General features: G+C 41.2%; 1 protein-coding gene across 1 annotated transcript in view; it reads left to right on the top strand.

Moving 5' to 3' along the window:
• The first annotated feature begins 872 nt into the window (after window positions 1-872).
• The window catches only part of NCEH1 (neutral cholesterol ester hydrolase 1), a 58962-nt gene continuing 44416 nt past the window's right edge, over window positions 873-15418 (top strand). Inside the window, exon 1 of the mRNA XM_047875536.1 lies at window positions 873-1156. Coding sequence (XP_047731492.1) covers window positions 1019-1156 — 138 coding nt within the window. The 5' untranslated portion in view covers window positions 873-1018. The remainder of the gene's footprint in view (window positions 1157-15418) is intronic.

The following is a 15418-nucleotide window of genomic DNA, read 5'->3' as shown; positions in this document are numbered from 1 at the left end:
TGTTTAAGTTTCAATAAGATTGGATAAAGCTGTGCTCTTACCAGCTCCTTAAACAGTTCTTCCCAAAGGTTTCCTTCTGGATTTCCAGTTGAATTCTGCTGGTGAAGTTCTTTGCCTCATTCTATATCCACCCTCTCCCACACTGGAAATCGGGATTCAAATGCTTTTTCTGTTACTATTGACCCACTGGAAGAATTTTTTCAGGTGGCATTTCCCCACTTATTCATTTATATTAGTATAGACTCCTGGATTTTATTCATTTATTTACAATCCATTAATTATTTATTTTGATGCTAAAATTACCCAGCTATTGGGAGATCCTTCAGGCTGTCCCTTGTGTCCTTTTGACCAATTCCATAATTTTTGAGCACTTCCTTACCTTCCAGCACAACAGATTCATCTTCTATTTTACCTGCCCCAGCCTTGGAATCACCCTTTTCTCCAAAGAGACAGCAGAGTCGTGGTTCTTTTCACTGGAGAATGAGATTTGGAAATCAAGACTTGGATGCTAGATATACTACTGGCTTGTCATTGAGCTACGGGAATTTATTATCCTTTTTCACCACGTATCCATTGCAAGTCTGGCTCGGGAAGACAGTGGATTTTTATTCCCTTTCTCAGTCTCTCCATTTTGAGTCAGAATGGCCCACGTACTTTGCACCCACACAGAGACTCATCCCATTGAAACTATTCCCGGTTTCAGTTTGGGATCCTTCTGGAGGGAGGCCTTAGTCACAGGCGTGCAATACAGACCTGTGTCCTCCAGAGTCCGCTGTGCTTCGCCCAGCTCAGCCCACGAGCTTTCTCAAACCTGAAGCGTCTGCAACACTTTGCAAGGACACAGAAGACAGGGCACGTCAGCGCTCCGACTTCCTCCCTACGCCGCCTCTGATTGGCTGCTGGGCGTATAAGAAACGGTGAATGAGCGGCTGACCCTTGCAGAAACTTGCTGGAGGTCTCCGGGTGGCATATACCTTTCCTCCCTCGTCCAACCGCGGGCAAGCCGAGCCGAGGGAGGATGAGGTCGTCCTGTGTCCTGCTCACCGCCCTGGTGGCGCTGGCCGCCTATTACATCTACATCCCCCTGCCCAGCTCCGTGTCCGATCCCTGGAAGCTGATGCTGCTGGACGCGACTTTCCGGAGCGCACAGCAAGTGGTGAGATGCAGCCCAGCGCTGATTCTCTCTCCCTCTTAAGCAATATTTGGAGGGGGAAGCAAGATTTCCGGACCGCGTCCCACGAGAACGCATATTTTTCTAACGCATTTAGGCGATCGATTTTTAAGGTGGTTCAGTCGGGCTTTTTTTCAGGGTGTCGCATTTGCCTCCTTGCTAGCAGCGGGCTAGATCTGTGTCTTCTCTTCTGCGTTGGTGATCGAGAAGGTGAAGTTCTTGAATCGAATTTGACAACTGTTTAACCCTTCGTCTGTCCTAAGCGCCCCCCTTCCTTCTTGGTTTGCAACGTCAAAAAAAACACCTTACAGCATTTTAGAAGCCACCCTTCCCCCCATTTTCATTCTCCCGTAGGGGCCAGGAGAGAGTGAGCTAAATGTTTTAGGAAGGCTGGCGGGGGACGGGGCGGGGGGGGGGGGCAGTCTCTGATTCCTGGTAATGCAGCCACCTTAAAAGCAGAAGCCGGCACGGGCGGCCTCCCAACATCCTCGGACCGTGGAGCTCTCCGTTCCCGGGGGCTGCAGGCAGGGCTCGTCTAAGCACCTGAGTAACCGCAGGGATCTCCCGTTTCATGCGTGGGGCTTATCAGCTCAGCCCACGGAGGAGGCCAGGAGGCCTGGCAGCCTGGTTAGAGGAGAGGCGGTGGAGGGGGGCGGCAGCATGATGCACTTTTCTGCCTGCCCTGCGGCATTTATTTTATGTCCTCGGCTGTCAAGGAGACAATCTTTACCCGAGCCAGGATACTCCTGCTTTTACCCTGGTGGGTGACATTTCTGTCTCTTGTATCATGGGGATGCATCTCTTCCCCATAGACAGTAAAATAGAACTGGAGTTTATTCTATAGTAAGAGGCATTCGTTTTAGTGGCAGAGAATCTGAAATCTGAACTCCAATCCGCAAAGCTGGGCCTTATTATTCTAACCCTCCTCAATCGCAGGTTATTTTTATAAGCTCCTTTTTTTTCAGGAGTGACTAAACAAAGAGAAAAAAAATCGTGATTTTTCCTAGAGGGCTGATGTTCCTTTTCCCCTGTCTGTTCTGTGTGTAGGATCACGGAGTCTCTGAGGCTTTGTCCTACCAAAAAGCACCTTAAGTAGGGTATGGTAGCACCTTCCTACTAGGGATTTGTTTTTCTTAAATCCAGCCATGTTTTCAATCCCAAAGTCCCCTGTTGTCCCTTAGGGATGGTCTATGAAGTTACAGACCCCCCTCCTTCCCTCCTGCTTACTGACATGGTGAAAGAGTGACCATCCCCTTCTCTAGCGTTTGTTTCAAGAAAGGCAATCTTCTTGTAGCAAGCCCTACGGCCCCTCTCTTCCTTCAGAAATTCTGTAATTTAGGAGTGATATCCTTTTAAGGTTTTGGGGTACAATGGCATTTACCCTGGATGGGTTATAATGGCCTTCAACAATAAGAATAATGACTAGTAAGAATAAGAAAAACATGAAAAATGGCTATATTGCCTGCAGAGATAGATGGTTTTCAGGTCACCAAAGAAGTCTTCCTCATCATATGTAATTTGGGAAAAGCCAGGTTTGGAGAAAAGCCTTTCTTCCCTAACTATAGGCTGTCAACCCATCAAGGGCAAGGCCTTTGGGCCCTATGGTCCTCTAGCTAGAATGTGCTCTCAGCTGGTGTTTGGGAGTGATAATGAGTGTAAAGCCAGGTCACAAGATAAATGAGGTAACCAAGTATCCTCACCTGACACTGTGGCTTGGGAGTCAGTTTGCACAGAAGTGGCTCTCCTCACTTTTCTTCTAAATTGTGAAATATTAGATCATTCAGACCACACGGAAGCACATTCTACCCAATAAAGCATTTTACCAATGTCACTCCACATCATCCTGAGGACAAGGCAATGTGACTTAACACATTGTGAGTAAGAGCAGGACAGGTAGAGTCCTGGCTCCCTGAGTCCCGTTCCAGCCAGGCTACTTGCTGGCAGCGAGGCCAGGCAATTACTAACCTTACTAGTCCTCAGTTTTCCCTGTAAAATGGGGTTAATATCTACCTTACAAGGTTGCTGTGAGGTTTAGTAATGCATTTAAATGCCTGGACCTTGTAGTTATTCTTCTAAGAGTTGTTCCAAAGGTCCACTATGGATTATGAAGATCTGTTGGATTGCCCAACTTTGTTCAAATGGTAAAACAAATGTAAACTGGACATGACTTATCTCATTGAAATGTGGAGAGCTACCACTAGAATGCATGGCATGAAGTTTGTTACCCAGACAATTTTAGTTAGAGCTGACTTGCTCAATTACAAAAGCAACTGAAGCTACTTCAGAAGTGAAGCTTGGCCTCTTGGCCTACTTCTTAACACCGTAGGCTCGCGCCCAGCATCAAGAAATACGAATGCTGCTTTTATTCTGTGTCATTGGCAAACACTTCACCCTTTCATGCCAATTCTTCCCTCCTTTACCCTGTGCAGGTGAGTCAGATTATTGAGATTATGTTCATTGTGCTTTTTTTCCTGGGGGGGGGGGGGGTCCTCCAATATTACCTAAGAAGAAGGTACTGGAGATCTTTCTCTAAAGTCCTCTCAAACACAGATGCTGCATTAGCATCACCTAGGGAGCTTTAAAATCCTGATGCTTGGGGGCACCTGGGTGGCTCAGTCGGTTAAGCTTCCGACTTCAGCTCAGGTCATGATCTCCTGGTTTGTGATTTTGAGCCCCATGCCCCGCATTGAGCTTTGGGCTGACAGCTTGAAGCCTGCTTCAGATTCTGTCTCCCTCTCTCTCTGACCCTTCCCCCGCCCCACCACTTGCCTGCTCACTCATGTGCTCTCTCTCTCTCTCTCTCTCTCTCTCAAGAATAAATAAACATTAAAATTTGTTTTTAAAAATCCTGATGCTTAAGTTCTATCCTATGCCTATACCAGATTTATTCGGAGGTAAATTCCAGGCATCAGTTTTAAAAGCTCCCCAGGTGATTTCAATATGCAGTAAAATTTGAGAACAATGCTCCTTAAGGTAAATAAAATGCATTACAGATGTAGGCAATATGTATTCCTTAAACTGAACACATGTTGCTGAGGATGGGCCCTTTTACATTAGCATGGATTAGCTTATCAGATTAGTTGGTTGACACTTTGGCTGTAAGAATCTAAAGGGGATAAAATACTAGCTAGGCAAATTTCAGGGTTATAGCAAAGCCTTCATAAGATGTGAGCAGAACAGCACACAAAAAAGGTCTGGGAAAGGCAGAGGAGAGAGAGGTGTAGATGAAGATTGGTTAGCCAGAGACTAGAGGGACAAAAGTAGGGAGTTGGGCAGGTTCTGGAGGCTGATCTCAGAATGCTGTGCAAGGAAAGATTTTTTAAAAATAGTAATCCCAACACAGGTGAAGATCCTGAGAAGTTCACACTGCTGAGTTTGGCAATATTCATTGAAAGCAGTAGAAGTATGTTTATTCTTTGACCCAACAATCCCTCAGTATGAATTTATTTTTTATATTTTATTTCTTTATTTAAAGAGAGGGGAAGTCTGCGCACACAGGAGTACATAGGGGATTGACAGAGAGAGAGGGAGAGAGACCAAATCCCAAGCAGCCTCCATGCTGTCAGCGCAGCTGGACTTGGGGCTCAATCTCATGAACGGGGAGATTATGACCTGAGCCGAGGTCAAGAGTTGGATGTTCAACCAACTGAGCCACCCGGTGGGTGCCCCAGTATGAATTTAAGTACTTAGTGATATAGGCAAGGCTATAGCTGTGGAGATGGAAACATTTTACAGAGTCAAGAACCTTGCTCAACTAGTCAAAAAGTACTGCTGTTTTATGAGAAATTTGGGGGAACATTCAGCAACCTAGGTTTCTTTCTTCCTTTTTTTTTTGCAGCATTATTTAAAAGAATGAAAGCAAGTAATATTAGAGATTACATAATTGTGGTACACATAATTTGGAATACTATACATTCAAAACCTTTAGGTTATAAAATAATGTTTAATGACTTACAGAAGATTTGTACTGTATGTTAAGTGGGAAAACGCAACAAAACAGCATATATGCATGCCATTATCCCGCTTAAAATATTTATATCCCAAAACCTATAGTTATGTATATATATATATTTGTCTATCTATACTTAGAGAAAAAGTAGAAGGATCTAATTTAAAATGTAATTTTTTTCTAGGCCATAAGGTTATAGCTTCAATTTTCATATCTGTATATTCTAGTTTTTCTACAATGAACATGTAGTAATAAACGATTTAAAAAAAATTTTGTAGATTTCCTACTTCTAAAGTGGAATTGATGTGTACACAATGCCAATGTGATTAATATTTTAGTAATTGTTCTATAAGAACATCAGATTTCTTGACAAGAAGCGTCCTGGATCCCCTGACAGAGCTGTCACAGTGCCATGCTTCATGCTCAATTAGATGTGACACAGATCAAAAGACCACTATGTGAGGTGTTAGGGAGATGCCAAAATGACCTAAAAGAACCTACAGCCTGGTGGAATGGAGAAGACCTGTTACTATACAGGTATTAAAAAGGTAAGAGCTGATAGGCATTACTGACGAGGCTCATAGGAGGGAGGGGTTATACGCTGTTTAGAGGAGGGGCCAAAGGCAATAAGGAATCTTAAGGGAGTTCAGAGCAGGGGCGTGGCTTGGCTTACCTTGATCATCTCCCAGCTTACTAGTTCTACTGTGTATCTTTTTGATGACATAATGTAAAAGATTGTTGAAATTGGCATATTTGCTGAATGTTCCCCCTATTTCTTATGGATGTCAGTGCTTTCGAACAAGTTGAGCAAGGTTTTTCATCTTGTAAAATGCCCCCAAACATCAAAATGCAACATGTCTCCTCCTGGATGTTCTGTGCATGATGCATGTGCCTTCAGGCTGTGTGAGGGTGGTTTAAATGACAGCTGCACTGTCATGCCGTGAAGAACTCCAACTTGTTAACCTTTTTCATAACCGTTCATGAACTGGGACTTTTACTAATGGCTGGTAAATTTAATGTGAGAACATTGTAAATATTTAAGTTTTGTCTGCCATTTTCTAGGCTTGTTGTGATACATATTTATTCATGTAAATTAGAGATTTCACCAAGCTCAATAGTTTTTAGTTGACTTGATGGAATTTTTGTAAACACATGGCAGCAGAAAGGCTCTAAATAGCTTTAGGGGCAATATTTAATCGGTATTAATCCTGACAGGTGAGCAATCTGAGTCGGGCTACATAGGCGACACCTTCTGATGGATCCAATCAAACATTAAGGTCAGATTGACTCAGCTACCAGGTTTGTTAGATAATGCCTAATTTACAGCTTTCCTTGTTATTTTTCTGAGAATCCTACAAATATAGCCCTGAGCACAGGAATGTTATTGTATTTTAGTGGGACCTTCTGTTTCTAACATGTGGCTTGAGCTTGATCTAAAGACATTTTTGTGAGGTGTGGAAGTGCAGTAACCGTTCTTAACCAGTATGTTTTCTTTTTTTTTTTTTTTAATGTTTGTTTTTGAGAGAGAGAGAGTGCGTGAGCGGGGGAGGTGCAGAGAGAGGGGGACAGAGGATCGAAGAGGGTTCGGGTTCCTGAACTTTGGGATTACGACATGAACCAAAGTCAGACACTGAACTGACTGAGCCACCCAGGCTCCCCTTAACCAGTCTGTTAATACACAATTACATCTTTTAAAATAATGAGTATATATTATTGCCAAATGAACTGATGTGGGAAATGTGTATTACTTATTTTCTCCATTTTATGTTTATAAAGAATTAAGAAATGTAATTGAATTTCCAAGTGGCAAACCCAGCTATATTCTAACTAATTTGTGTCATATTATGAAATTTTCACAATGTGCCCTTCAGTATTCCAAAATAAACTTAAAATACTACCATTTGGAAGTCATCACTCATATAAGAAAAATTGACCAAACACCAACTGGCAAAACAAAAATGAAAGACACATGCCTGATCTTGAGGAGTTTCCAGTGGGGTGAAGGGGAGATAAGCCTATGGACAGTTACAGAGTAGCACTTGAATGACAGAGTTCTGACAGAGGCTTTATGGGTTGCTGCAAGAGCCTTAGAAAGGACCTGTAATATGCACCCGGTCATTGGGCATTGAGGATTGTTACCCTTTCACACGGGCATCTAATCTGCGTCATCAAGGTTAAGTGTTTAAAGTAAAAATATACAGTAACCTCTATTAAGCATATAGTGAGCATTCACCCTGTGCCAGATACTGTGCTATGTGCTTGGCATGCAATTCATTTAGTCCATGCTAGGATTCTTTGAGGTGGGTGTTCTTATTTTCCTTATCTTACAAAGAAGGAAACTGAAATGCAAAGAAAAATTGCTCAAGCTGACACAATTCATGAGAGGTAGAATCACGATTCAAATCCTGCCTGTCTCACTCTGAACTCTAGAGTTTAACCATTGTACGAGCTTGCCTTTCTACAGGACCTTAGTGAAGGAGGTGGGGTAGGAGAACAGGAGGGAGAAAGAAGGGGCATTCCAGTCAGAAGGGACATTCTGGTGGAAGAGGATGATAGAGCCAAGGAACTAAAAGTTGCTTAGACCTCAGAGTGGTAAGACTGGAAGGAAGCACAGGCCAGATAATGAAGGGCTCTGTGGGCCAAGCAAGGAGCCACTGAAAGGTTTTTCACAGGGAAACCCCATAATCAAGCCCGTGTTCTAGAACAGTCTTTTCTCAGTAGCAGTGTAGAGACACTGGAGTTTAAGGAAGCAGGCGAAGGAGACAGTCCACTTAGAAAGCAATTCAGGTGAGAGGTGGAGCCTGAACTAATAAAGCCAGGCTGGCTGGCAGTGCAGCTGAACCAGATTTGCTGATGAAGGGATTGTATGGGGTAAAGGAGAGAAAGGAGCCAAAGGTAGCTCCTGGCACAGACTCTAGAGAACTTGGGTGAATGGTGGTGATGATCCTGATTTAGGGGAAGGAGCAGATCTGAAAGTGAAGATAATAGATGTTGGACCTTGTTTTGAGGTGTCCATGGGACTAGTCCAAGGACAGCTGTTCACGAATAGCTTACAGCAACAAGACCAGAGCCCAGGAGGGAGAGAGAGCTGGGCTGGAGATACACATTTGGGAGCGGTTGGTGAATGGGTGTTAGTGGAACTAGTGGGAAAGGATGTGCATAGGGTGAGAGTAAGATTGTGTGATCCTTCTGGGGACACCCGAAGGGGACACCAGTGACAACATAGGAAGAGGAAGCCAGCCCTAAGAGAAATGAGATCCTGATGAACATAATTTTTCATTATTTTACATTTATATAGCAGTCTAGATTTTTTTATTTTTAAATTTTTTTAATGTTGATTTATTTTTGAGTGCGAGAGAATGGGGTGCGGGTGGGCAGAGAGAGATGGAGACAGAGAATCTGAGGCAGGCTCCGGGCTCTGAGCTGTCAGCATAGAACCCGACACAGGGCTTGAACCCACGATCCACAAGATCATGACCTGAGCTAAAGTCGGATGCTTAACTGGCCAAGCCACCCAGGTGCCCCAGCAGTCTAGATTTTATAAAGGTTCCATCTATCTCACTTTTGCCCTCAAAATCTGTATTTTAAGTTTTGTTTTGTTTGTTTTTTTCTAAAGTAGGGTCTATGCCCAGTATGGGGTTTGAACTCACAGCCCCAAGATCAAGAGTCACATGTTCTACCCACTGAACCAGCACAGGTGCCTCACCCCTCATTTTATTTTTATAATAAGTAACTGGCTGGCATGAATTACTTCCACTTATCAAGTGAGGAAACTGAGGCTCAGAAAGGGTCAGTGACATCCCCAAGAGCACATGATTAGTTCAACAGAGACTGGAGTCACATGTCCTGGGCTCCTATTTTGACACTCTCACAGCTGAGCCAGGCTGACCTGAAAACAAAGTCCTCTGTGATGGATTTCTCCTTTTTGCCTCTGGTTCTGTCTCTGTGACCAACGCCTACCTGTGGGAATGCTCGTGATAACTTGATGCTAGCTGACTGTATCCTGACCTTTTTTTGAACTCCCACAGTTAAAGTAATCTACAGTAGTGTCTCCCAATCTTGTTCTCATGCCCTAGACTTGATTATGTTTGTAGAAGTATTCCAGAGGAAACTGGGGGGAATAAGGAGGAAATCAGTCTGTATGGGCTTGAATGCTAGAACTCAAAAGATTTATATAAGAAATTTAAAAATTATTCTCAAGCAGAATATGAACTCTGATAAATTTTGAATGGCTATGAAAAATGGTTTTGCGTTTTTACTTCTATGGAACACTTAAATATCAATGTTGCATGGCCCGTGGTCCACCTGTAATCCATTTGTGTCACACCTGTTGGGAAACTCTCCTCTCTGCAGTTTGTAGCTATTTAAATACAAGTTTACTATTATTGCTATTAAACACAGATAGTCCCCAAGTTACATATATCTAGGTAATCCTATAACTTATTGTCAAAACCAGGACATTTTTGAGAGTGGTAGAGGCTGCTATTAATAATCATGCTTGGGCAACGGTTTTGAACCAGAATTATTCCCAGACAAATCTGGACAGCTGCTCCGTCTACATTTATTTGGCTTGTCAACATTCAGCATAATCAAGTCAAAGTTGTAGAATGATTCCTGGACTCCCTGTTCTGCTCAAATCTGACTGTTAACCCTCCAGTGGATCTCACCCCCCACCCCGCCGCCATCCCTTCCCTCACCCCTGGCCTCCTGTCCCCTGCAATAGTCGCAGAATAAAAGTACTACATTCTTTAATGGGCACATAGAGCCTGCCACAGCCTGTCCCACACTGCTGAATCCAGTCTCCCTGTTCCCATGACAGTCTGCATGTTTGTATCTGACAACTTTCTTCCTGTTACTTCTGCCTCTCATGCCCTCCCACATGCAGACTTTGGCTAACATTCCACTCATCTTTCAACACCTACTCAGAAATTGTCTCTTTTAGAAACTTTACCTTTTTCCCCAGTCTGCCTTAATCTCTCTTGGTGATTAAGATTCCTTTACACTCTGCTAGCATTTGTGTGTGTGTGTGTGTGTGTGTGGCCCCTGTATGTTTCTTTCCTTAGGTTGCTGTCTCTTTATGTACAAGCTTCCCCCCCCCCCCCCCCATATTCTAGGCTTTCTCAGCTATCATAGACACAATTTCCTTCCTATCTGTTTTAGCGTTTGTTTGTGGTTGGAAGATCATTCATTATAGAAAAACAGGAATTCTTGGTTCTGCTTTCTTTCAGTCTTCTGTGACATCATTTGTCCGAAAGGGCAGACTTAATGCTTTTATGTGCCTGTGACCCTGAACTTACCCCAGAACAGTTTTTTGTTGCCCTTTGCAACATTTTTTTTTCTTTTTTGCAAGCCTCACTGTTTTCTGGGTTTCTAACTTCCTCATGCTATTTTTGCAGATTTATGCTTGTTTTTGAATTTGTAATGAATTTATCTGCTTGTTTCTAACAACACTTTAGGCCGTCTCCTTAAAAGATCACTGGTGGATTCCCACATTCATTTGATATCGTTCTACCTTTCCGTTTTCCTCTTGAATGGATAATTGATAAATATTTCATGAAAAATTGATTTCACTGACCGTCTTCTGCACTGCCTGTCCCATAATATCATCCCTGCCCAAATTACCTTTGCTTTGTTCTGAAGTCTGCTTTTCTAAAATGCAGGATGTTTATCTCATTATTCCTAGTTTATGCCTCAGTTCTAATGCCTCACTGAGTTTATTCCTAGTTTATGCCTCAGTTCTAATGCCTCACTCTGTCCCAGGGTTACAGTTCCTTTCATTTCATGGCATTGTTCTTCCCTCTTAGTGAGGAGCAAGTCCACAGTAGCAATAATCCCTGCTTCCTTGACTTTCTTAGTAAGGCAAATCAATTCTGCTTGTAGAAAATTATCTGCTTTTAATAGAAAGATTACTGTCAGGTATGTGTATAATAATGGATCTGTTTGGGGCACCTGGATGGCTCAGTCAGTTGAGCCTCCAACTCTTAATTTTGGCTCAAGTCATGATCTCATAGTTCATGGGTTTGAGCTCCATGTCACGCTCCGTGCTGAGAGTGCTGAGCTTGCTTGGGATTCTCTCTCTCCCTTTCTCTCAGTCCCTCCTCCCCTCTAACAAACAAACAAACAAATATTAAAAAAAACAATGGATCTATTTACTGAGTTATAAATACAACCAATAGCAAAGTTAAATAACTGATGGGGGAGGCTGGCTGTGAACAGGTCTGAGGAGGCTCCATAGCCCTTTCAACTATATTCCACAGCTTCCTATTATGATTGTTCAGTCTTCTCCCCTTCAATCCCCTGCACTCTGAAATGTTTTGTATTACTTGTATGATCCACATTACGAAAGCATCACACAGGGATGTATCATGTATTTACAAATTTTAGTCCTGGAGGATTTTATGTATTATGCATTTACAATTTTAGTCCTGGGGATGCCTGGCTGGCTCAGTCAGAAGAGCGTGTGACTCTTGACCTCAAGGTTGTGAGTTCAAGCCCAATGTTGGGTATAGAGATTGCTTAAGAATAACATCATAGATAAAGAAAGAATGAATGAATGAATAAAATTTAGTCCTGGAGGATTTAACCTGAAGAAGTTCCATGGTTAAATAAACTGGGGAATGATGAGTTAAATAGAGTTAACTTGGATTTCTTTTTTAATTGTAAGACATTTCAGAATCCCTGCCATACTAACATGTGTTTTGAATCTTAATGAGAAAATATATAGTGAGTCCCAAACTTAACTATAGATCCTTCCTTCTTTACAAAAAACTTCATGATACTGATGGTGTGTTTACCAAATTTGGGGGAAATTTTTCATAGTGCTTAAGTGATTTGAGAATCAGGGAGATCTGTGTTCAAATCCAGACTCTGAGCTCTACTGGCTGTGTGACCTATTTAACATATTTAACCTAGGAGTTTGTTTCTTGATCATGTAAATGGTCATGATACTTAACCCATAATGATGTTATGAAGATTGCCTGAGGTTATATGTATAAAGTTTTATTGTTTGTCATCATTATCACACATAAGTTAATATGTAAAGGACTTGCAACAGTACCTGACATAAGAAATCTATGTAGTCCAGATCTGATTTTGACAGTTGTCTACAGTTGTCTACAGTATACTCCAGCAGTAACATGCTGTTTTGTATTCTTTTGTTTTTACCGTTATTCTTGTCAATCTGTTGCTGTTCTTACTAGCAGACTGGCTCTATACAGGTATAGCTCTTTTTAACTTGAACTTCTGTTGGCTTTGGCTATTGGATTTAAATCCTGGCATTAGCACTAACTAGTTTTGAAACTAGTTGGGCAAGTTACTTGAACTCAGTTTTCTTATCTATAAAAGTGGGATAATGATAGTGCTTCCCTCAAAGCTTGATATGGACTAGATGTGACTACATATATAAAATTCTTGGCACAGTGCTTGGTATAAAGCTAGAACTAAAAACTTCTTATGGTTAAAGTATTGGAGTCCATGGCCTTAGTTTGCTGGTGTTCTACCTGAGTAGATCTATGAATCCTCATCATCATAGCTAACTCCTACATTTTACATACATAATAACTCAATCTTTAAAACAATCCTGTAAGATAAGTACTATCATTCCTATACTGTAAATGAAGCAACTGAGGCACAGAGGGGTTAAATATCTTGCCCAAGTCACACACCCAGAGCCAAACCTCTAATTCAGGGATTCTGGCTTTAGAGTTAGTGCTCTAAAAGCCAAAGAAATTGAATGTCTCTTAGGCCTCCACTGTCTTATATCAAAGATCTCCACTGGAGTTCGTCAAGGTATCAATTCATTTTAGAATATGATGTCACCTGGAAAGAGTTCCTTAGACTTCAGGTACCTAAGGTACAGTTAGTGACATGACATTTTGTTGTATAAATTAAAGTCCTTTATTTGAATTCTGTCCCAATGGTGGGCCATCTTGCCATGCTGTGAAATGGTGAAGTACTTGCAAGTAGGGCTGATACTTTTCTCAACAGAGGGCTTTGGATTTGCTCAAATGATTGCCATCTGTTGGGCCTAGAGATCTGGCCTATACCTATGGAAAAGATGACTTTGACTTCTGAAGTTATTAAAGGCAGGTATCTTCAGCTGACCACCGTAACAGAAGAAATTCACAATGGCTTCTATCATTCATTAACAACCATATATTGGGCACTTATAGCAATTCACAAAAAAACAGCACTTGGCCTTCCTAGTGCTACAATCACATGCCAAAAATATGTGGCAAGTAATTATATAAATGAAAATGTGAATATTGAGAAATTTTTTGGCATGTCAAAGGTTATTGAAATCCTGTGAAGACATGGAATCCTCTAAGGAAACGATGTTGGATGAGAAGAGAGTAGTTTTAGATCTGAGAAGATGTGGTACCAACAAAGGGGACAGAGTAGTCAGGGAACAAAGAAATACGGAGGGTGGGGGGGAGGTGGGGGGAAGTAGAGTCAAAGAAACCAGCAGAGAGCAGTACCAGGAAAGGGTAGTCAACTGTGTTGAATTTCCCTAAGAAATGGAGGGATGTGAGGATGGAATGGAGTTCCTCAACCCTGTATCCTGGTGGACTCTTCAAAGTATCAGCCACAAAATCTATTCCCAAGCAGCTGTGGAGTTTACATTTCAGGGTCTCAACCTGTAGCCTGATTTTTAGAATGATTTCGAGGATGTCTGCCAAAACTAATGTTTTGATTGGTGATGCTCATCGTGTTGAGCTATCATTTCTGACAGGAAGTAGCCAAAATAAATTTTACAGCTTGTGATTAAAACCTGAGATGGAGGTTACTGATGGATATTACTGAGGTACTAAATCTCTCTCTATATACATATATATGCATATATATATACACATATGTGTATATGTATACATATGTATACATATGTATATATATCTATACATATATACGTATATATGAATATATATGCATATATATGTATATGTATATGTGTGTATATATACACATATACCTATATATAGTATATTTTATTATATATACATATAGTATAGTATATATACATTTACATATATTTGTATATTCTATATATAATATATATTTATTACATTATATTATTGTATATTTATTATATATTTGTATATTATATATACACATTTAAATGTAATAAAATATACTATATATTTGTATATGTATACATATTTATATATAGTATATTTTATTTTTTTATTTTTAAACTAATTTTCTTTTTTTTTTTTTAATTAATGCTTATTTATTTTTGAGAGACAGAGACTGAGCACCAGCAGGGGAGGGGCAGAGAGAGAGGGAGACAGAGTCAGAAGCAGTCTCCAGTCCCTGAGCTGTCAGCACAGAGCCTGACACAGGGCTCAAACTCACGAACCGCATGATCATGACCTGAGCCAAAGTCAGACACCCAACTGACTGCGTGCAGGTGCCCCATTTAGTACATTTTAAAATGTGTATTTAAAAAATTTTTAATTTTTTAATGTTTATTTTTTTGAGAGAGACAGTGAGTGGGGGAGGGGCAGAGAGAGAGAGGGAGACTCAGAACCCTAAGCAGGCTCTAGGCTCTGAGCTGTCAGTACAGAGCCCGACGCAAAGCTTGAACTTGTGAACTGTGAGATCATGACCTGAGCCAAAGTTGGATGCTTAACCGACTGAGCCATCCAGGCGCCCCTGTATTAAAAAATACTTTAAAAGGGGGGAAAAAGTAAAATGGTTAATTTTCCCAAATAGCTAATTTTAAATTTATGTTGGTTAATTTATCTATGTGGAGACATATCTTAAAATTTGGACTTTTATAGGCTAAGTAGCTTTTTCTTTTTTTTTTTAATTTTTATTTTATATATATTTTTAATTTACACCCAAGTTAGTTAGCATATAGTGCAACAATGGTTTCAGGAGTAGATTCCTTAATGCCCCTTACCCATTTAGCCCATCCCACCTCCCACAACCCCTCCAGTAACCCTCTGTTTGTTCTCCATATTTAAGAGTCTCTTATGTTTTGTCCTCCTCCCTGTTTTTATATTTTTGCTTCCCTTCCCTTGTGTTCATCTGTTCTGTGTCTTAAAGTCCTCATATGAGTGAACAAAGTAGCTTTTTCTATCTGCTTCACAATGAGGTTCACATCAGACGAATATTCAACTTTCTCCTTGTAGATTGAAGCCTATTAATTCTGTCGTTAACAGTATACCATGTAAATGCACACACTATACTTTTGTCAAGAACAGGGGGCCAGTATTTTATAGGACACACCATATGCTGTATTTGAGCCTTAGTTAGCAGCTCTTACTGCTAGCTAGCTTACCTTAGAAGCTCTTACT

Source organism: Prionailurus viverrinus, chromosome C2 (genome assembly GCF_022837055.1).
Source record: "Prionailurus viverrinus isolate Anna chromosome C2, UM_Priviv_1.0, whole genome shotgun sequence".
Classification (NCBI taxonomy): Eukaryota; Metazoa; Chordata; class Mammalia; order Carnivora; family Felidae; genus Prionailurus; species Prionailurus viverrinus.
Note: the sequence above shows the minus strand (reverse complement) of the source record. Positions and strands in the feature narration are given on the sequence as shown.